The following is a 23,412-nucleotide window of genomic DNA, read 5'->3' as shown; positions in this document are numbered from 1 at the left end:
CAATAACATTTTTATCGTATCTTATCGAGTAATACAGAGATAAGAAAGTACAATATATTTCTCTTGCAATGTACTCTACAATTGTAGATATATGTTTTTCATTCCTAATGACTAAATGCAAATGTTCAACATGCAGAATGTTTTTCATCAAACGAACTGGACATACCAATTTCCATTGGAGGAAACCGCAAGAAGTTAAACTATGAGCGTATAATGGTAAGTTTATAAAAATAAAAAAAATAAAAAAATCAAATACAATCCAAATACGATCAAGACACAATTTAAATTAAAACTAGTTGATCATGAATTAAATCTTTTTATATACCGTTATTTACACAGAAACACTTGATGTAAATAGAATTAATTAAGACGAGAGGAATAAAATTTTATTACTTACATCATTGTAGCGTTTACTCTACAAATACAATTCGTAAGAGAGAAAATAATGAAAAGCATGTTTTCATAATGTTCTTGAAATTCTCAATATCCATGATATAGAACCTTCCCGCCGTAAGATGAAATGGTATATGCGTTTTCATAATTATAAACATCAAATTTCGTACGTTATTCGGTGAAAATTCATACCATGGACAATTATAAATCACTTGGCAAATATCTTGGAATAACGATGATAGGGAATCACCTGCATAGCTATATAAAAAAAGTTGTGCTAAGATGATGATGATCACAGAGCTCACTTTGGTGAGAGGAACAATGTCGATGTTATTAGACATAATAATGATTTGTATTCCTAAAAATTGAAAATCATATTAATGTTACAGAGTCTTTTATAATGAAAACGTTAGAAAATCTAATACCTGCTAAACAAGTGTGGAATCCATCGGTCATTAAATTCACTAAGAGAATATTAGTTAGGGTGTTCTCAAGTCGTTGAGCAAGTTCTAACAGATGGCAGTGTCTACGAACAAATTTTTCGATCTTCAAAACTCGATCCTTCTCATCATTCGCTTTAAAATCATCACAAAGAATTCTTAGTGCGTCGAGTTGACCACAAATATGCATGGCAATAGCAAAGAAGAAAACATCGTTTCCCATATTAACAGCTATCGAATTCAATAACTGAACTCCTTGTAAAACGAAGACTATCCAATAACTTGACGTTGACATGTTGCCGAAAAGACACATAGTCCGAAGTGGAATCTGTCTAATATTCTCTTCACTCAAAGTGGTATTGTCCTGCTGTAAGGAATCTGACGTTGGCACAGCATCCAGTATCATCGATCCAATGATTAACAGACCCAAGCTCATTTGTACACGGCATACCAGCTTGCCTCGATGAGTATATTTCCATATTATCTCCTTTGCCGAAGAATTTTTTACTTTGATCGAGGACCAATCCTTAATTGCCGATAAAAGGATTTTCCGTAAATCTTTTTGGTGTAACTTGACGAAAATTAATTTTGTTAAACCCGTTGTCATTCCTGCTGTCAATCCAAAGAACTCTAATGTCTTGTCCGTATTGCCGCAGTTTAGTCGGATTTCCAATAGAACAGAAGCTAATAAACTAAACTGTGGTAAAAAAAAAATACGAGTTAAAAACAGATCAAGATGATATTAAATTTTACTTTTACAGTACACTTAAAACATTTATAATTTTCTTTAATATTTTTTTTTTTTACTTCTAATACCTATATAACGATTTGTATGTCTTGTGTGCAACGATCTTTATTATTTTTGCAAAGAAAAAGTACTGTATTACCTCCAAGATGAAGGCAATAGTGAAGCGAATCATCGCAAATATTCCTTCATCCTGTAAAGGCCATGTTCCAGTAGTCCAAGTTATAAATTTGTATGTCCCTAAAGCATACTTGGCGTCAGTATTCCAGACAATGTCTTCCATATCCATTTTTTCTGATAAACTTTCAAAGACACGTTATGATATTTTCACGATATGGTACCGCAGAATAAAAGAGGAGAAAGTTTTCATCATAATCCATCAAAATGTACGGATCAAACTGTCATGTATATTATTACCGCATGATTGCGAGGAACAAGTTAAACGTAATTGATGGCGATGAGTAAAGCTATGGAAATATGCACGCGAGCTTCGTAATTCATGCTTAATGCAACAAACTATGAACTTATGCATGAGCGATAATATTACAGAGTATATCGTATAATTTTATGTTCGGTTATATTTATCATACTATATGCATAGCTGAATTATAGCATTGTCGAATTTCCTTTCTATGGAATTCATACCTTTAACGTCATTTTTTGGAAAGTGTCTTCTTGGTAAATATTTTGTACAGTAATATTGTAGTAAGAAAATGTACTCTTTTCTCTCTCTCTCTCTCTCTCTCTCTCTCTCTCTCTTTCCTTCAATTTTATGATGAATATATTTTACTTATACTTACTAATAAAATTGTTGAGTAACCGTAGAGCTTCGCAACAAAACAACTTCGACACAGTCCACTGTAGAAGGACTTTGTTGGTGCTGTGTATAGTGAATTTTAAACATGGTGATAAGAGATACATCAGGGTTACAAAGGGAATATGAAATTAGAAAAAAAATGGATCGTAAAGATAAATCAAAAATTAAGTAAGTTTGAAAAATAAACTTTCTATTAATGATATTTGTAGAGGTACTATTAGAAATAATATTTTTGTTTTCGTTGAGTTTATTTCATTCAACTATACAATTAGGTTATAATGGATTGTAGTGGACGATAAGTTATTAAGCTTAATTAAGATTATTTTTATTACTTACACTGATCATCATTTCGTATGATGCAAACGAAATATGTACTGTCATTTGTCGAATACTATTCGTAAGAGAGAAAAATATGAAAAAAATGCTTTTAGAATGCTCTTGAAATTCTCCATATCCATAGCATAAAACTTTCCTGCTTTAAGGCGAAATGGTATGTGCGTTCTCATAATGATGAATTTTAAATTTCGAATAATATTTGGTGAGAATTCGTACCAAGGACAATTGTAAATCTCATGGTGAATATTTTCGGACAACGATGACAAATAATCTCCAGCGTAGCTATAAAGAAAAAGTTGTCCGAGAAGTATGTTGAATAAAAGAACTGCTTTGACAAGAGGAATTAGGTCGCTTTCTTTCGATAACACAACTATTTGTATTCCTAAAAGTTTGAAAACGTAACGAATAAATTCATACTTAAAAAGTTAAGAAACTTATTACCTGCTGAACAGATGTGTAACCCATTGCCCATTAAAATTACCAAAAGAATATAATTGAAACTATTCCCAAGTCGATGAACGAGATCCAAGATATGCGAATGTCTCTCAACAAATTCTTTGATTTTCTGAACACGATTCTCTTCATCTTCCACTTTAAATTCTTCGCAAAATATCTTGAGTGCATCGAACTGACCGCAAATATGCATGGCAATCCCGAAGAAAAAAACGTCATTTCCACAATCGAGGATTACAGCATCCAACAGCTGTACTCCCTGTAAAATGAAAACTGTCCAATAAGTAGACGTTGACATGTTGCCAAAGAGGCACATCGTCTTAAGAGGTATTCGTTTAACAATCTCATCGTTAGTTGTGATATTATTCAAAAGAGATAACTCCGAAGCTGGCAAAGCATCCAATATCATCGTTGTAATGATAACCAGACCGAGGCCTATTTGCATACGGCATACCAGTTTGCCGTGATATGTATATTTCAACATTATATCTTTTGCCGGAGATCTGTCGACGAACGTGGACCAGTCCTTCAGTGCTGACAAGATGATCCTCCGTAAATCCTCTTGATGTAACTTGATGAATATTAGTTTGATTAAACCGATCACCGATGATGCGGACACCCCAAAGAAATCCAGAGTCTCGTCGGTGTTGCCGCAACTCAGCTGGATTTCCATCAGAACGGAAACTAGTGCACTGAACTATGGTAGACGATATGAGTGAAGAAAGGATCGACTACCAAAATGATTTTTAGACAGTTTAAAGCACACTCATAGCATCTTTCTCTCTCTTTTTCTCTTTTTTTTTTTTTTTTTTTTTTTTTTTTTTTCCAAAACGATCTCTTAAAGATCAACGATATATCGCGACGCGCCTGTCCTCGTTACAATGATATATTCTGTATTCCTGCAAAGTAAAAGTATTGTTCTACCTCCAAAGCGAAAGCGATGCCAAAGCGAATCATTGAAAATATTCCTTCGTCATCTAGCGGCCATATGCCGGTTGTCCAAGTTATGTATTTGTATACTCCTAAAGCATACGTGGCGTCAGTATTCCAGACGACATCGTTCATCGACATTTTTTAGATCCACTCGTGATGACACGACGTTCGTAATAAGACAGCGGAGAATAAAAGAAAAGAAAAAAGTAAAAGAGCTAGAGAAACTTTTCATAAACGCATCAAGATATAGATATCGATCAAACTACCTCGTGTATTATTCGTGATAGATCGCAAGGAATAAACTAAACGAAATTGATGGGGATGAATAAGAGCCATGGGAAATTGAACAGAAGCTTCTGTAATTCCTGGACATTACAAGGAACTATAGCTCTTTGTACGAACGGTGACATTATGGACGATAAGGCATAATTTGGTGTTGTTACATTTTTCTGACTATTGAGAATGTATGCAACTAAATTATACCGTCCTCAAAATTGTGTTTCTGACATAACATTTATTCCTATTAATGGTAGACATCATAAACACCTCTTACACTCAGCAGGAAAAATATTCGTTTTAACATTGAAGTAAGAAAATTAAATTCTTCCGATGCAAGTGTTTTCCCTCATTGGTAGGTACATTTTACGTAAATTTATTAATAAACTTGATTATCAAAATTGAACAAAAATTGTAAATAGATAAATTAATAGCATAAACTCTTTCAATTGAATTCAAGGTAAATTGAATTAATGGTATCGGTCGCATCTTAAAATAAAAAACATTGAGAATCCGTTTTGAAAATATTTCATTTTCTATTTTGGTACTTTGCCAATACGAAATGCAGAAGATATTTTTTCGTCACATGAAAATTAATACGTACTGTAATTTCATTTCTTTCTGTCAATATATTATACAACCTTCATTCTTGTAACACTTCCAAAATTTTATTAAAATTACAGAAATTTATAGACATTTACTAAAATTACACTCCTTTTAGTTTTATATTATCTCATTGTATATATTATACAGCAAAGTGTCATTAGTGACAGTAATGTTTAAATTTAATCCATTCGGTAGCATATTTAACAAAAATAAACAAGCAGCATATATCGATAATAACTCTTCAAAGCAAGTTATATGAAAAGATTAGCGTAATTTTAACAAAATTTATTTCTGATTTACAGGAAAAACAAACAAGCGATTAACTTCTTGGACAACTTTTTAGAATATGTAAAGGAAATCATTCTTTCAACCATTTTGAAAGTACATAAAGCCAATCAATGCTGGAAATCATCTATACAATTACATAAAAGCACTCAGAAATATAATAAAAATAATGGGAACACTTAAAAATTATCGAAAATCATCTTTCGCACAGAACACTGACACATAATCAAGAAGATCGTAAAAATTGGAAATAATATGTATAATTACAAAATAAAATTGTTTACATAATTAATATTTAAAAAAGAAATTGCATACATATTATATATATGATAAAATAAGTATTTGTATAATTATAAAATAATATATCTTTTCTATGTATAAATAATGAAAATCCAAATAAATCTTAACGTGAAGAAAAATTCAATGTTTACTCAATAAAATCTTATCATTATTCTCCTTATACGATTTATATAAGCGAAATCATGTTAACAAGTTATGTTCTCCTCCAAATTATGTCATTCCTGAAATAAATTCCAAGTTATGAACAAATCGAAATTTTTCCCACAAATCTGAATTTATATCAGGATCACATGACGTGCAAAGAGGTGGCACGTGAAATCGGGTCACCTGCAGTTAAATTATATTTTCCTGTTCAAAAATTCAAATTACGGGGAGTGTGAATATTTTTCCAACAATTCTGAATTTCTATCAGAATCACATAAAGAGTGGAAAGAGATGACAAACGAAATCGAACCACCTCCAAATAAATTATATTCTCCTGTGAATATTTTTAAGATATGGACAAATCCATCGTGAGGAATATAGAGATATTTTTCAATCGTCGACCAAAGTAGCTGCCTTTCTTAACGACGACTCAATCGATAAAGAAGAAATTTGTCTGTTATAAAATCCGTTTAGATCCCTGAAATTTTGTTCATTTCTAAAAAAAAAAAAAAAAAATGGTGATCGTGATGAATAAATAATATGACTTGATCGCTAAGCTTATATCGATAGAGGATCAATGATAAGCCAATAAGTTAGTAGAGAGGAAATCAAATGCACCGACAGTCAATAATTGCGCACGAAATAAGACTGTTCACAAACTTTCCTCTATTAAGTGTTTCAATAAATAAAAATAAATAAAAAATAATAAAAATTAATCAGAAAAATAAAAATAAATTTTTCAATATGTCTCTTTAAGAAATTATTATAGAATTTTACTACATCTATTTATCTATTGAAGTAAGATTAGCAATATAAAATGTATGTACTTTAATGTTTCGTTAGGATTAGAAAGAAAAGGTTTTGTAAATGGCATTAAAGTATCAACGAACGATTGCGATGATGTTTTGAAACAGAAAGATAAAAATACAATTATTCGTATCAATTTTATAAAAATAAAAATCGTTGAAATTATTCAGAAAAAAGTTTGCTTATTTTAATTCTTCGTTGACGTTCGCACGTTGAATGAAGAACGTTTTCGAATCTAAGAAACAATAAATGCGTTTGTTATCGCGACTAACGCAAATTTGATTTCGCGATAGTATGTAATATTATTTAAATATTTCTCAATTATACTCGATGTACATAAAATAAAATCGAAAGTATAAATTATTTAATCTTAGTCGAATGAAAAGAAAGAATTTCGAAAAGAAAATTAATTCGATAAACGTCAAAGTCCATGAAAAGTCTATTTTTGTTGTTATTAGATGAAGGTAACGATTGCAAGTCGAAAATTTAATTGTATTATAATTATTTTCAAAAATAGAGATCTCGTATTTTTAACGAAAGCATACGTTATCTCAAAGAAACAGTTAAATATTACAGGATTAATGATTCGACTCATTCTTTTTTTTTTTTAAGGGAACATAAGCCAAATGTTCCAACTACATTATAATATATTCGTTTAGAAAACCGAAATGTTGAATATGTCATCGTCCGTCTTTCCTTTTCTCAAGATTCATCGTCATAAACTGAACATTAACGTAAGCAGATAAACTTCAGATTCGTAAAATCATATGCCATCGTCTTGACTGGAGATAATAGAAAGTCTTCTTTTCCTTTAATTTTTTATTTATACACACTCTCGCAAAGCATAGATGCTGTAAATTGTACATATATATGTACGTTTACATACACATTTCTAGGCAATGGTTCTCGCACACCTGTTGCACCTAGAAATTATAGCTTATACGAAGACCGACGCTTACTGACTGTAATGAGATTCTATATAATGAAAAGGTAGAAACATTTTGTTTGGAATACGAGCTGTCATCGAATATCTGTGAATCGTTCTCATTCAAGTTAATTATTACATGAAGCTTCCTTCATCGTTGCCTTGACATTTCGTGTTTTCTCTAATCTATCCTTTCATTGTTTATTAAAAAATCAGTCTGAAACATTCTCCATAAAAAATCAAAGGAGACACGGTATGTGTAGTCTATAAGAAAATATAATGAAACCATAATGGTATAGAAATAGAAGTCTATTCATAGAATTCTAATTCATGAAATCAATCAATTCCATCTAATCTCCATGAGTGCCAATAATAATTTTCAATTGATTTTATAACTAATACAAAATGATTGACTTTGCTGTGTCATTGTCATAATAATAAAAGTAATAAATAGAAATGATTTTTAATTCTGTGAAAGTAACAAACCTTTACTCGTATAATGCTACTCTCAATACGGAAATATAAGAGCCCGAAGCTTTGATAATTTCTTTGAAAGTGAAAAAGTTCATAGAAACGAATTTACCAGCTGTCACTTGACGTGGTATTCTACCATAGAAAATGACGAAGGCTAGATTTTTTATGACACTCGTGTCGAAAGTATACCACGGAGAATCATAAACACCGAGAACTAAATCGGCAGACTTTGATTCGAGCATATTACCTGCGTAAGAATAGATAAATATTTGAACAAGTAATGTGACGATTAGGACAGCGTGCTTGGTAGTTGCAATAATGTCGTTAGCATCGAGCGAAACCAACATTTGAAAGCCTGGAAAATAATTTCGTTTTCACACTAAAACAATATATTTTTATAGGACATAATAATACACAGGGATGTATAAAATATACATATATGATATCTTTTATGATCATATCACGCGATTCTCCCTTAAACGATAACGAAAGTTCATTTGATAATAATAATAAATGGAAAAATAACATACCCTCAACGCAGAGAAGTAAAGCACTCATCAATAACTGTATCAATATTATCATGTTAAATGCTTCTTCTAGGTTATCAGCAAGACGAATCAAATGACAATGTCTACGTACAAGTACGCCTATTTTTTTACAAGAAAGATTCTTCTTGTTCTCCAAATTGGCAAAATTCATTCTGAGTACTTCGAACTGACCGCAGAGATGCATTGCAATACCGAAAAAGAAGCCGTCGTTTCCACAGTGAGAAGTAGCATTAACAAAAATCTGCATAGTTTGAAGAAGAAGGATTGCAGCATGCCAAAATCCTGATTGATCGTTGAAAACGCAATAAGTTGACAAGAAATAACTCGTTACTTTTAGATTGTACGTCTCATTTCGATCGATATTTTGTGATAGAACATAATGAAGTGGTAGAGTTCTGAAAACAAAGCTCATGCCAGATGCGTAACCTAAGTAAAGTATAGTTGCTGAAACGATTCTTCCTCTGGTAGTATATTTCATCACAATTTCTCTTCGATTTGAATCATCCAAAATTGAAAGATCTTCGACGATAGAAGATAGCAAGAAACGAGTATGTCGATAATTCAGTCTCGTAAGGAATAACTTTGAGATACTGACGAGTGACGAAAGATCCATTAAAAATGCATCCATGGTGTCATCGAGATCCACGCAATGTCGATAAACCTCTAACGATAGACTGCTTATCGTGCTCATCTAAATATATCGATTATGAGCTTTAAAATTTTGCTTATAAAGTTAACAACATTGACTAACACATAATTTTTATATACTTTATTATGGGAGTCAACAAAATTTTTATTATTATAAGATTCAATGTGTTTGAGTGATTCATTAATACATCTCAACGTATCTACTAACTTGTATCAACATAGACAGGAACCAACGTAACTTGGATGACAAATTTTCCACGTCAAATGGCCAAACTCCGATCAATCCAAGAAATGTTTTGTATAAGTTCAAAGCATATATTGTTTCTCTATTCCATTCTGATTTCCTCTTCATCTTAGGACATTGATTCACACAAAGAAACTCCGTTTTCTTTCTTCTTTCTTTAACTCGAATATTCGATATATCGAAAGAAAGAAACATAAAAGACGAGTTTGATGTTCTATCTACTTTGATCATTTATTCAGGTGAAAACCTTTTCTTTCCTTTCTAAAGGAGTATCGTACGATATACATATGTATATATATATATATGTATACGTATTTGGCCGAATGACATATCTTTAAAGAGCATACTATAACTATATCATCATGTTTCACTCGAGCCTTTACTTTTGTTACAATTGACAAGCAGAAAATATATATTTCTTCACTTTCGAAGTCTTTCATTCTTTTTAAAGACCTATAACGAAAGGGGAAGGAAATAGATATAGTACGTGAATCGGTTCTTAAACTAATCAATTTTTCATACCTCATCGTTTGTATGAGTATCGTGAAACTAGTACGATCTTAGAACAGACGATAGTCCTTCAAAAATAGTATCTACGATAAGAACGGTTTCTAAACGATTATTATATATCTAAACATGAAAATATTCGAATGCTATTTAAATAATTGTTCAAGAAATAAAATTGTTTCTTTTTCTTTGTTTTTCTGTAAAAACAGAAAAATTAATTTGTTACACGAAGTGTGTTAAAAATTTGAAAAAAGAAATAACGTTTTGTTATACTAAATAGTAATTGAAATTTTGACATTTCTTCTATACGTGTACATTGTAATACATTAAATTTATTTGAAAATCTATAAAATTGTCGAATATATTATTACAATTTAAAAAATGTTTTCAAGTAATAAATACCCTTAGAATATGCCAGTGATCTAATGCATACAAACTGCAAAGTCATAGTTTTACGATAGAAAAAAAATTAAGTCCCCATCTATCCTTCTATACTTATCGGTTTTGCAGTTAAAACGTTAAGAGTGACGAGTTCGCTGGAGGATCCACAAAACAATCGTATAATTACGAGATAAGTCTTATTTATGACTATCTAGTAAAACATTTCAAATAAAATTATTCGTTCCCATGTAATAATATCGTGTAATAAGAAATTTCATAACAAATTTTTAATAACAAATTCAGTGGATCGTACGAATATTTGGATACGTATTAATAAATTTAATGATTCTCAATATGTGCAATTAAAAATATGTGCGACAATTTAGCTTTTCATTGAATTTCGTAAAAAAAAAAAGAAGGAAAAGAAAAAACTTATGCAGTGACGTGATTTGTCTGTTATTTGCTAAATAGTTGAATAGTAAGATTATTTTCTTAAAAGAAAAACAATAAAAAACAAATAAAAATATTATGTCAAACAGTTAAAACTTATAAAGATAACTCGGTTATATCGCGTAAATACACCTCCTTTTGACACAGTTAAAAAAAAAAGAAAAATTTCAAATGAATCAATTGCGAATGAATGTATAACATAAATGAACTGAGTGAAATAAAAACACGATGTATTTCAAGGGATAAGCATATCTTAATGGCGAAAAATAGGATTTACAATTAAAATTTAACACTTTGAAAAAAAGGAAGGAAACACGAGGAACTCGTAGTATTGTTTGTCAAGGAATCATGTCGTTTAATCGATAACTCATGTGCATACGACTAAAGGTAGAAAATAAATAAATCCATGAAGGAATGTCAACGATCATCTGGCACTTAAATCTTGGCATCGAGCCACACTTTGGAACCGGTTGAATGCTCTTTCTGGCATTGTATCGAACAAGGTGCGACCTTGGTACTTGGAATCGAGTGGCCAACGTTACCATCCACGGACTTTAGTTCCCTAATTTTTTGGGGAGGTCAATGACCTACACTTTTCGAGACGTTCATACGAAACATTACTGTAAGACTTAATTAATTAAATATCCGCTGACTCTGCCATATTAATTATCATACTTTATTAAGAGAAATATTTGAAGGATAATATTTTAACATTTTGTAAATTTTTAATATTTTATAAGACACGTGGATCCAAGTTTCTTTTTTTATTTCTATTAATTGATAATTAATGATGAATAAAAAAAAAAAAAAGGAGAAATGAAAGAAAAAGAGATAGAAAAAAAAAGGTGTCGTGCTGCATCGTATTCGTTTTGTATTGCGTCCTGCTCGTCTCGCTCGCCACGTTTGTTCGTAGGCCAGGTACGCTCCACTCAAGTAAGTACCGTTCGTCCAGCTACGTCCGACACCAGTCACGCCACAACCTTCGCTGTGTCAAGTGTACGGAGTCGAGACCGAAAGGACCGACTGAATCGTTCTACCCAACAACGAGCGTCTTTTTTTCGTTGAAATTCATTCTCGAAGAAGCATTACATCCGGACGATTCGTTCTCATCGATAACGTGCTTTTGAATCTAGAGGAATAAAGAAGAAGAAATAATCGCATCGTTTCCTGGTAAATTTCTATTTTTATTAATAAATTAATATCGATTGAAATTAGAAAAAAAACTTTTAGAAATGATTCGATTAGGCTATAAATAATGTTGGAATTTTCAAGAAAAAAATATTGAAAAATTACTCGATAATTCTATTAACATATCAACGTAGACGAATATAATATTCATTTAAGGATCTATTTAGGTTTGCTGATTTTGATGATTTTACTTCGTTTATTTATCTTCGAAAATCTCCAGTCAGCACGCTCTAATTGACACCGATTACAGTATTTAATTGTGGCAACAGTCGTCTATCGAGATAGTAAATTTTCCGAACCGGTAAACCATTTTAATTACATCGTTACCTCGAAATCCAAAAGAGCGTATGTTCATCCCAATTAAATGATTTATTCTTGTAACGTATAACATCACGTCCCATGATTTTTAATTCATTTCTTTCGTCCTACGATTTCGTACGCTCGATTCAACTTTATCAACGTTCATAGAAAAGTAAAATCATTAAACGTGCCCGTGCGTTCCAATTCAACTTTATAATGAGGAAGTAACAGGATTTATGCTTAGTAAATTTTAATATACATATTGAACAATTAACTTTAATAAGATGGTTCATAAATAATCAATCTTTCAGTATATATATGCTTACTTAATTGAAACAAAGCAAAATCAAATCGTTACACTTAAAATAAATATATACAATGAAAATCATTGATATATAAATTAGTGATTCGTCGATTACATTTAATGTACCTTTTTATTAAAAGATTCAACGTTGCAAAATGTAACTTTTTTATTTTAAAAGTAACTACGTTAATAACATGTAATATTTCAAGACGATTAAATTATAATTGTTTTTTAAATGTTATTATTCAGTCAAGGTTTTCCTTTATCTATAAGTCGATAAGAAAAATACTAATATATTTTCAAAAGCACGAATTGTTTATGGAATGTAAACATCTTTTTAAATAAAAAAACTTTTTGTTAAAAAATATTACAATGTTGTAGTTAAAGAAACCGTTAAATGATTTTCGTGCAATATCGAGAGACTCGAATGCTCTTTAACGGCACGCGTTATTAAACATGCACGGCATTGAACTCTTCTTTGCCGTTCCGGTTCGTCGCGAAGCATGCGAATGTGGAAGAATTGTAACGCTTATTTTTGTAAGAAAAAATAAGCAGATAAAATTGTGAGTCCCTTGTTTATGCAAATGAAAAAGAAACATTGATAAAGAGCACATTTTTGCTGTTCGTTGCTGACTTATTGTTAGAAAAAAAATGCTAATGATCAAGATAATGTGCAACTATTTATATTTTTTTTTTCTTTTTTCGTTAGAACTGTTGTAAATGCGAATTTTTGTATTATCGGAATAAGGAAATAGGTCGTTTGCTTTATATACGCCATTCACTTCTTTTTCTTATTTATCATTTGGTTATTACGTATTAAATATACGTATATAATTTATTTAAAATTGTATATTAATATTGAAATGGTGAAAAACTTGATCTCACGTAGCGATCTCTTTCTACATTGTTCATTAAAGAAATTCATCGTCTGTGAACTATAATATGATTTGATTCGATATGATAAAGATTTATTTACTTATTTAATTTGTTTTTGTTTTTTTTTCTTTTTTTTTTATTAATTATGAGAAAAATAAAATTTTTGCAACGAATTAATTGAATTAAAGAATTCATCGATCTTTGCCCGACAAAAGTAGTACAATGCGATCTATGGTTATGTTGGAAAGCAATTGGTTCGATTAATGTTTATGGAAATTATTTTTCTTGGCTTATCGATGGCGTTTTTTTTTTTGTCATTGATCGATAACTCGATAATACGATTCATTAGATCATTAATCGAGACTCTGCCTCGAACATCTGTTTTACATAGAAGAACGAGACATACGGAAAATGGAAAATATTAGTACGGTATTTCAAAGAGAAAAGAAAAAAGAAATAAATGATAGAAGTTGAATAATACGAGATTTCTTCTATAGAATACTTTCCCTTGGAAATAACATGCCTGATTTTTTCGATCCATTGTAAATCTCCGTCAATAACATTTTATATTTTAACACTTTCAAAATATATCCTTTTATACATTGATATTTAATTATATCTATATATGAATACCAAAAGAAATAAAGTCTTGTTCTTTTGTTTGACTTATATATAAAAATAATATAATATGACAAAGGGACCAACAATCGAAGAGTTTGGCGCGTCGGCGGAACGATGACTAACACAGCTCGTACCGTTAGACCGAATCGTTACCCAAGCTAGAGAATGCCAATTTCATGCGGTTTACGGTACTCAAATTGCGCGTTAGAGGGATACATTGACTTTATAACGATCGCGTTCGTCCTTCCTTACGGAGCGCGATAAATTTGACGAGTCACAGGTGAAAACAATAAACATATTTAAACGAAGTTAATACTATCTATTAGAGAATCGAATTCGTCTGTTTGGAATTTAGTGCAATGACTTCTTTACGAATTGAGCTTTTAACGTCACGAAATTACGGCTTTCACGTCAAATTTATACGTTTCCGTAGGACGAAATTTAAGATCGTATCTTCGATAGAACGTGGATGATAGAAACGCTTAAAATCGTCCCAACGAGGATGGGGCGTGCCAACCTAAAATAACCCGACCAGAATCAAGATCCGGTTGAAGGAATCGCCGGGGTCAACGACACCTACCTTACTTCTCTTCAAAATCATCCACGACGATACAACGAATGACGTTGGAATATAAATTTAAAGCGCAAAACAAATATATACCGTTCGAAAATCATACAGGAAATCTTTTTTACAGACAGAAAAAGAGACGGAGATTCTGAGGATGATGTGGCTACTGTCTAGAACATGGCTCCTCTTTCTTTTGCTGGCAGTTGGTCGTTGTGAGACAGAAGATGAACACGACATGTCTAGCGCTTTTATCGAAGCTGCCAAGTCTTTTCTTACGAATAGAGATGCCGTTGGTGGACTTCAGAATGTAGCAAGTGCTTTCGTACAATCGGATGTAGGCAAACAGGTATAAAAATTATTACTTCAACGATACTTATCTATTCTTGAGATATGTTACGGAATAAAGTTTATCCCTTAAAATAAATAGATCAGTGACACGCTGGCAGGAAGTGACAAATCTGGTGAGAGTGGAATCGGCGAGATACTTTTGAAAGTTGGTGGTATGTTAGCAAATGAACGAAATGATCAAAATGATGTATCTTGGGATTCCTTAATGAATACATTCTCTTCGATGAGTGGATCTTTCGATAAAAAAAGACCTACCAGAGATACAGATGATAGCAAAGAAGAACAGAGCTTTAACTTCAAGAACATAATCAATATCGGTAAAATGTTATTAGGGCAACAAGAAAATGGTGAAGCTCTTTTAGGTTTCTTACCTATGATCATAGATATTTTCAACAATGGAGGAGAATCAACAGGTTCCTCAAAGAAATATGATCATTCCGGACATTCTTGGTTCTTACCACCCATTTTAGAAAATCTTCATGTTATGTGGAATCACTTTAGGTATTTATATCGATCTTATTATATGTTTTATTTATATTAAAGATATTTTTAGAAAATATGTAAGATGACAAATTCTATTCGCAGTAATTCCGAGTTAGGTCATGCCATTTGGAAAAAGAGTGGCCTGTCGGCATTTGTCGCTCAAATGTCAGACGAGAACGGTAATATAGAGTACGAAAAGATACTTGGAAGTTTTGAGAATCCTTCTTTACGTCGGCGTTGGATCAAATTGTCAACGAATTTTGTAGCAGAATGGATCGCTCATGTGTCCGATCCATCGACAAGACAACGTTACATGACGACCATCCAATTTGTTGGGAACAGTTTCCTCAAATCTCAGGGATATCCAAGGTCTGTCATGTTCGACGCTAATAAGCCAGCTGAGAGTATTTCTAGGTTGGTATATTTTCATTAAGCATTTTAATAATATATCGATCTATTTAATTAATAAAATTTTATATTCGAATAGGTTGTTGAACGTTGCTGCTAGGAAACATTTGAATATGAAGATAGACAGCAGTCAATACGTTGGACCAGCGATCGCTTATATTCAGGAACTCGCTAACTTAGCTTCTGAAAAAGGTTTCATAATGTCAAGAATAAGTGCCAGAGAACTCAGTAATAAGCTAAGCAATACGATTAATAACGATATTGTAGAACCCATTCTAAGAGTGAGTAACATTTTTGTTTTCGATCGAACGTAAAATTATCGATTTACTGATTTCTCCTTTCATAATATTATTAGTCTCATCGTGCATACAAATGGGCGATCAAACATCCACAATGTGCGACTCAGATACTTTGTACTCTCAATGAAAAGAATGAAAACGATGTACCGATGTTACGTACTTCGATCACGAAAGTCTTAAGCTTCCCAACAGCCTGGATTATCAGTAATAAAATAAATATCAACTTTTGGACACTTTATGGATCTCTAATGGATCACAGTGAATGTATTGTAAGTATATATATATATATATATACGTTATAATGTTAAAATATTCTTAATGTTCTTACATTTTTCTTTTTCTAGATGAAATATCCAGCCGACTGTACGTCATTTCACGAAGAAGAAATCAGAGTAACTACTGAAAATATAGAACATAATGAACTATGAGAATTTCGTGATTTACGTGTAAAAACTTTTTTTTCCTGATATCAAAGAGACGTTAATAAAAATCAAGGTCTTCGCTGTGTGCCAGTGAATGTTTACAGGTTACAATGATGTTTAATAATATCGTTTGTATGTATGTACATACGAAGAAGTTGCCGCGATAATACGATAATCGTGAGTGTTTTATATAACATACGAATAATAATATCTTTTAGATAACGTGAGTAGCTACTTATGCAACGTACGCTTTCATTTGTGTACTGTTTTTTTTCTTTTTTGTTTTGATTCCAAGTAAAACAGTGTACAGTTACAAAAGCGAGAAACTTTTATCAATCAATAATATTCGTTAAAAAGGTTTTATATATCGGATTTGAATTAAGAGCGGGTTAATAATTATCATCTCATACATTCTTATATCTTTTTTTCATTTTTTCCACAATGATGTGAAAATTATTAACTTAATTCAATTAGAAAATATATAGATATACATACCTATATATATATAGTTTGTTTTTCTTAATTTGATTATCAAACTTATTGCTAGTTCGTATTCTTCGTAAGTAATTGAATGCGCGTTTGTCATAATCTTTTGTTGACATAGAAGCAAAAAATTTGATCGCCGATCAGACGAGAATGTTGAAGTGATCGAAGTGGACTTACGAATAATAGCATTTTGTGAATGTTTTCTTGTAAATATTAGATAAAAGCAATGAATAAAACATGACTGGAATGTACAAGCTGTACAGATCGGAGAAGAATCGTTCTTTCATTATTTTTTTTTCATATTTTTACACGCCCACTCCAGGCCCTCCTAAATGGAAAAAAAGAAAAGCAAAAAAATTCGATAATCTCTTAATTATGTTATACACAATTTTATAAGCTTTACCTTAACACCTTTTCCCTCGATTGCGACACACGATTGTATCTGCCAATCGCGATCCTTGATGTTGTAAAGACCAAGACCCTCTGCAATTTCCGCTGCTGTCACGGCTTGACCCAAATCCTGTTTATTCGCGTACACCAACAATGGAACACCACTGAGTTTTTCCTCCAACAAAAGTTCCGAAAGCTCTTGCCCTGTTTCTTCTAATCTTGTGATATCGGCACTATCTACAACGTAGATCTTCGAAAAAAAAAAAAGAAAAGAAAAGAAAGGAAATAAAGAAATAAAACGATATTATTTCATTGATATTATTTCACTTTTCCTTTTTTATAGTATAATATATATTAGGGAGACCGGAAAGTAATGTCGTTTCTGCGCATGTCAATATTTGATTGTGATTAAAAATAAAAACTTGTTAAAAATGTATTCGTTTGAATTTAATTTAAGAAAGCGACATTACTTTCCGGTCCCCCTAATAATATCATATTATTATTATTACCAACAAAAACGTCCATGTTCTTTGAAATAATTTTGCAAAATTCTTATCCTTTTTTTAATAATACTTCTAATATTATTTTACTTACGAGAACGTCAGTATTTTCGAAATAATTTCGCCAATAGGGTCGAATCTTTCTTGCACCTCCTATATCCCAAACATTTAATTTAAATCCTTCGCTTTGTACACTTTTTATATTGAAACCTTGCGTAGGCGTAACCTTATTAATAAAATGAAAATTATTGTTAAAAAATATTTATAATAATCGTGTTTAATTCAAAGATATATAATTTACCTGTGTAATATCTTCGCTAGCTAAAGATTTTAAAATCGTTGTTTTGCCAGCATTATCCAAACCAAGAAGTAAAAGGCGTAATTCTTTCTCAGGATTCGAACGTAGTTTTCTCAGAATAGATAAAAGACCCTGAAGTAAATAAAAGATATAATATAAAATGATAAAAGATTATGAATGAATAAGTATGCATTTTTAAATCGGATGAACGATCGATAGACATTGTTACCAACAAAGGATATATCTCGATTTACTTTTTATCATTAAAATTTCAACGATAAATAAATAAACTAACAAATTTTTAAGATATATGTATATATATATATTAAGATTATATATATATATACATATATTTTAATAAAGTTTAAATATATAAATTAAATTTTTGTATCAAATTTTATATTCCTAAATCTCTTAAACAATACTACCAACAGTGCAAAGAATTTTATTTAGGGTGGATTGCAGTCTGATATGATTTGTTTTTCGTTCCATGAATTTTCATTGAATATTAGAACAATATACGTAATAAATAATAAACAATTTCTAATATAATAACAAAACAATGTAAGTATTTATAGAAATATTTTAGTATCTCATATTACGTGCATACCTTTTTGTTCTAAACTAGGTCTTATAGGTTATGTGCGATATGTAGTGTACTTTTTGTATATATTAAACGTTGTGCGAAAATCAAGTGCATAATATATTGCGCAATCGTTTAAATTCATATCATTTTTTCTATTACCATTATTTTTTATGCGGTCACTGATACAGGAACAAAATATTTAAATGGGAGTAGTTTGTTATGCGACGTACTATGCGACTCTGTTATGTAAAAGCGTTTCGATGTTTGTTGTGTTTTCTAATCGTATCTAAGGAAACTGATGCATGCCATCTGTTCTCTTTAACCAATGATATTTACAAATATTAAGATGTAAAATATTTATATTCTGTTCCTGTTAATAGCTTTTGATCAATGAAATCTAAAAAGGATATTGACAAAAAAATTTCAATGTTTAAAAATACAATAATGATATTATTAATATATCAATTATTTTATTAAATAATTTACAGAAATATGACGCTCTTCTATGCTGGTTTCAATGCAAGTTCATTATTTACGGAAGAAGAAGACATTATTATAGCATTGGATCAATTCACAAAAGTTCCTTTTTCTGGTATTACAAATATGGAAATTAGTTGGAACTATTTCCTTCTTTGGAGAGATTTGGAATTATATATTATTGGAAAAGTAGACAATAGCGATGACAAGAAAGCACCAGAGTTATTAAAAATTCCAGAATCATCTGGAAGGTAATGACAATAATTTTATAAAAGTAAAAAATAAATAATTATATCATTTGTAAGATATATTCATAACATTAATAAATTGCTATTTTTAGTGTAGGTGTAAAATTGTTGGCGCTGGAAAGGAAAGCGTAATAATATCAACAACGACTAATGAAATCTGGCAATATCGTCTTTATGAAAAATCTTGGAAGAAGGTTCTCAATTTTATCAATGCCAGCAATGAATTGGAAGAAGAATATCCTATCAAAATATCACAAAGAGGATGTACAGTAATTCTTACAAATTTAGGTAGAATATATTTAAAATACATTTAAATGAATCAATGTAACAATTTTTTTGTGTAACAACAAAATTTTTCATTTATTTTTAGGGCGTATTTTTAATATTCCTATTTTAGTAGAAATGCCAAAAAGGATAAAATTTGTAGATTTCTCCTGTGGTTTTGATCACACAATAATGTTAGCAGCAAATGGCGATGTTTATTCGATGGGTATGGGAACGTACGTAATAGATTTATAAAATTTTATTATTTCAACATAATAAATTAATTTTTAAATATTATATATTACAATTATATTATAGCCGTGGACAATTGGGACACGGTGATTTAGAAGATTGCGATGATCCACAATTAATAGAAGCACTGGCTGGCCTTAACGTAGTGCAAATATCTGCTGCTGGTTGGCATAATGCTGTTGTCACAGATCAGGTTACTAATCAATTTAATAATATTTAAACGATTTAAAAAAAAATCGTAAGATTTTTGTTTATAAAAATTAGGGAGATCTTTACACTTGGGGATGGAATGTAAACGGAGAATTAGGCATACCAAACGGAGACACCAAAGTTATAGCAATTCCTACAGTCATCAATTTCAAAAATGATAAAGAGGAATGCATAGATATAAGTGTAAAAAAAGTACAATGTGGAAATACATTTACTATTTGTATGATGGGTTAGTATGATTTAATTATGTCGAATGCAATTTCCTATATTTTTTAATTTTCTAATTAACAGATGACAAGTCACTCTGGGGTTGTGGTTCCAACAAATATGGACAATTAGGACAGTCACGGCAAAAAGTTACAAGTTCTACAATTTTTTTTAAATTAGACATTCCTTTAGATTGTAAAAATATAATAGACTTTAAATGCGAAGAATGGGGTACAATGATATCGACTGAAATTGTTTCTTCTAGTAGGTAATATTCTTATTGTATATAATAGAATATTAAATAAAGAAAATGAAAAAATCAATGCCTATACCATATTAATTTATAATTGAATGATTCCTAAATTGTTCCAATAATTAGACTGTCTGTTCATAAAAATTAAAAATATCAGCAGCTTCATTCGATTCTATCAATGGTAAAATGAAACTACGTTTCAACGAAATAAATTCTTCATCCGATAAAGAATTCGATGGTTGTAATGGATATTCTGTATCCAATTCCTTATCTAAATGTTGTTTCTTCGTATTTATCAGATTTTTTTCTAAAAATAATATTTCTTAAAGTATATATCCATCATATGTATAAAATAACATTTAATATACTTGATTTTAATTTTTTGCCATCCTTTCCTTCAACATTTTGCAAAGCCTCCCGAAGTTGTAAATAAAGATGTCCAGTATCGGAGCCTACTAATCTAACTGGACGGGGTTTTCGAATACTAAAAGGTAGATTGTGAACTTTTATCTCAATTGGTTCCACAAATACCATATAAACGAGAGCATAACGTACTTCGCCAGCGTACCTGTTGATAATGTGAATTAAAAATTATTAAAAATTTTAAAGAACAAAGAAATAAAAAAATATTATACAAATACACGATAAAACTCTATTACTGACATGTCGTACGTTGATTGAATAATTACGTCTAAAAGCATCTCTGCCGATTTTATTTCTTCCTTCGATATTTTTTCTATTGGAGTCTGCGTTTTCTGAAAAAGAAAGAAAAAAAAAAATAGAAAAAGAAAAATTCTCTATAAATTTATTTGACATATAAGTAATTCGTCATTTTAATAAAATTCTATGATTTCATACCGATTCCAAATATTGTAGAGACGATAAATCGTGTTCTTGCGATAATTTTCGCTCTTCCTCTTCTATTTCCGATTTCATCTCTGCATCACCAAACGTAATTAGATTCCAATGAGGAATCTCTTCGCCTTGAACAATTTTCATAGCTGTGGCAGCGAATAAAACTTCCATTTCCTCGAAGAATTTTTCACGTGAAAATTTGTTATCTGAAAATATGAGAAACCTTTTAAGCTTATAGATGATTGTACATTTATTCCTTTTTTATTTTATTTTACATTTACCTCGAATCAATTGTATTTCTCCTACTAGCCAGCTGATAAAGATAGCACGAGAATAGTCATCAAAGATGTCATTATTTCGAAGTATCTGTAGAGCTAAGATATCCAAAAACCAAAATGATGCTAAGTTTGTATTATAGTTTACGATACCAAGGAAATCTCCTAATACTCTAAAAAAATGAATTAAATTATTTATACATTTGTGTATTTTTTTAAATATACTTGTATTAAATTCGATTTTTATGGTTTACTCGATTATGTTTTGCGGCTTGAAATTCTCAATTTTCAATGTTTTTCCAATAGTATTGTTGAAAAAATCCGGTAATGTACTCATGTATCTAACTGAAGAAGAGTCCGCCGGTTCAATGGGCGGATCAATTTCTTCATTTTGCATCATTTTCGATTAATAAATAGAACGAAGATGTTTCATTATGTAACTGATATTGTAAAACAAAACAAAAAAAATCGATGGGCATAAAGTGAGCAAAGAGGAATCGCACTGAAAACGTCTGGCTTGTTTTTTATTCATTGATTTTATTCATTTTTTTTCCATATTTTGTTCAATATTTTCAGAAAATAACACTCCAAAGCGAAAAAACCGTATATTTTCACCAATCCCAATGTGTGTATAATATATATATATTATACTTCTCATATATAATATATATGTATATATATATATTTATATATAATGTATACTTTTATACTTTATATATAATAATATTATGTAGAGTAGCGCACACTTTAGACTGTTATGTATCGATACCTTTTATAATTTTATCGATAAATTACAAATATTGAAAAACATGAAACAGACACAGCCGGCCTTGGACGCGCGGATTTCGGTATGAGATTATTCACGGAATATCGTGGAAAAGGTCTTTGCGATATGCCCGATCCTTCCTCGACAAAATATTATGAACGAATAAGTAAAAAAGTGCGAGCGAGAAGAGAATTCTGTAGGGAGAAAATTTGCCTTAATATAAAAATTAATACAGTTTTATATTCGAGAAGACGTTTACGATCAGATCTTCTCATATCAAAAGAAAAGAGAAATACATATGTATATATGTATATGTATACGTATATATATATATATATATATGTATATATATATACATGTATATATACATATATATATATATATATACATATATATATATATATATATATGTATAAATGAAAAAGGACAAATAAGAAGAAGAATCAGGCTGATGGAAGGAACAGAGAGCCAACCAATCGCGTTGTCGCCGACTAAACTAACAACTATTGTATGATTAATCCGAAAATCCGTGAGTCCTGGCACGACTGACTTTTTTTTATTTATATATTTTCACACCGAAGTCAGAAAGGCAATACGCAGTTATGAACTTACCTAGTACATTTGTAATGTGTGTGTGTACGCGTATGTGTATAACGTGTGTACGTGTGTGTGACTTTTTAAACTATTTTTTTTCCACTTTTATCATTCTTATCTTTTCGTACCTTCTTCGTCGTTCTCTCTCTCTCTTTCTCTTTCTCTCTCTCTTTCTCTCTCTCTATCTATCTATCTCTCTCTTTCTCTCTCTTTCGTTTTCTT

At 30.6% G+C, this 23,412-nt stretch overlaps 7 protein-coding genes across 9 annotated transcripts; 2 read left to right on the top strand and 5 right to left on the bottom strand.

Annotated features, from left to right (window-relative positions):
- Positions 1-410: 410 nt before the first annotated feature.
- LOC124428797 (odorant receptor 13a-like) lies at positions 411-1,867 on the bottom strand. Its single transcript, XM_046973301.1, has 3 exons — positions 1,721-1,867; positions 819-1,530; positions 411-751 (listed from the first exon to the last, which is right to left on the bottom strand). Exons 1-3 carry the CDS (start codon positions 1,865-1,867, stop codon positions 411-413), a joined length of 1,200 nt encoding a protein of 399 aa, XP_046829257.1.
- A 319-nt stretch (positions 1,868-2,186) lies between these two features.
- On the bottom strand, positions 2,187-3,940 carry LOC124428590 (odorant receptor 9a-like). The gene is made up of 2 exons (XM_046972833.1): positions 3,173-3,940; positions 2,187-3,113 (listed from the first exon to the last, which is right to left on the bottom strand). The coding sequence occupies exons 1-2, from the start codon at positions 3,855-3,857 to the stop codon at positions 2,773-2,775; spliced, it is 1,026 nt and encodes a 341-aa protein (XP_046828789.1). The 5' UTR covers positions 3,858-3,940; the 3' UTR covers positions 2,187-2,772.
- A 3,984-nt stretch (positions 3,941-7,924) lies between these two features.
- On the bottom strand, positions 7,925-9,482 carry LOC124428796 (odorant receptor 22c-like). The gene is made up of 3 exons (XM_046973300.1): positions 9,339-9,482; positions 8,465-9,173; positions 7,925-8,289 (listed from the first exon to the last, which is right to left on the bottom strand). Exons 1-3 carry the CDS (start codon positions 9,480-9,482, stop codon positions 7,949-7,951), a joined length of 1,194 nt encoding a protein of 397 aa, XP_046829256.1. The 3' UTR covers positions 7,925-7,948.
- Positions 9,483-11,470: 1,988 nt separating this feature from the next.
- Positions 11,471-19,219, bottom strand: LOC124428592 (ADP-ribosylation factor-like protein 3). 2 transcript variants are annotated; one of them, XM_046972836.1, is made up of 5 exons: positions 18,949-19,212; positions 18,207-18,335; positions 18,000-18,131; positions 17,419-17,655; positions 11,471-11,841 (listed from the first exon to the last, which is right to left on the bottom strand). In XM_046972836.1, the coding sequence occupies exons 1-5, from the start codon at positions 18,949-18,951 to the stop codon at positions 11,746-11,748; spliced, it is 597 nt and encodes a 198-aa protein (XP_046828792.1). In that variant the 5' UTR covers positions 18,952-19,212; the 3' UTR covers positions 11,471-11,745. The 2 variants fall into 2 exon arrangements, with proteins under 2 accessions (XP_046828792.1, XP_046828793.1); XM_046972837.1 differs by lacking the exon at positions 11,471-11,841 and adding an exon at positions 17,207-17,343 and having other exon boundaries at positions 18,949-19,219.
- Positions 11,747-17,290, top strand: LOC124428588. 2 transcript variants are annotated; one of them, XM_046972830.1, is made up of 7 exons: positions 11,747-11,882; positions 14,697-14,915; positions 14,997-15,418; positions 15,503-15,814; positions 15,888-16,089; positions 16,164-16,376; positions 16,452-17,290. In XM_046972830.1, the coding sequence occupies exons 2-7, from the start codon at positions 14,724-14,726 to the stop codon at positions 16,533-16,535; spliced, it is 1,425 nt and encodes a 474-aa protein (XP_046828786.1). In that variant the 5' UTR covers positions 11,747-11,882; positions 14,697-14,723; the 3' UTR covers positions 16,536-17,290. The 2 variants fall into 2 exon arrangements, with proteins under 2 accessions (XP_046828786.1, XP_046828787.1); XM_046972831.1 differs by lacking the exon at positions 11,747-11,882 and adding an exon at positions 14,460-14,624.
- Positions 18,645-20,770, top strand: LOC124428589 (RCC1 domain-containing protein 1). The gene is made up of 7 exons (XM_046972832.1): positions 18,645-18,767; positions 19,278-19,517; positions 19,612-19,802; positions 19,885-20,014; positions 20,097-20,223; positions 20,295-20,469; positions 20,532-20,770. Exons 2-7 carry the CDS (start codon positions 19,282-19,284, stop codon positions 20,717-20,719), a joined length of 1,047 nt encoding a protein of 348 aa, XP_046828788.1. The 5' UTR covers positions 18,645-18,767; positions 19,278-19,281; the 3' UTR covers positions 20,720-20,770.
- On the bottom strand, positions 20,608-23,347 carry LOC124428591. Its single transcript, XM_046972834.1, has 6 exons — positions 22,085-23,347; positions 21,837-22,003; positions 21,559-21,761; positions 21,364-21,455; positions 21,069-21,268; positions 20,608-21,007 (listed from the first exon to the last, which is right to left on the bottom strand). Exons 1-6 carry the CDS (start codon positions 22,228-22,230, stop codon positions 20,823-20,825), a joined length of 993 nt encoding a protein of 330 aa, XP_046828790.1. The 5' UTR covers positions 22,231-23,347; the 3' UTR covers positions 20,608-20,822.
- Between the last annotated feature and the right edge of the window lie 65 nt (positions 23,348-23,412).

The sequence above is a fragment of the Vespa crabro genome, chromosome 13, assembly GCF_910589235.1.
Source record: "Vespa crabro chromosome 13, iyVesCrab1.2, whole genome shotgun sequence".
NCBI lineage: Eukaryota > Metazoa > Arthropoda > Insecta > Hymenoptera > Vespidae > Vespa > Vespa crabro.
The sequence above is the reverse complement of the archived record's forward strand: the minus strand, read 5'-3'. Positions and strand labels throughout refer to the sequence as shown.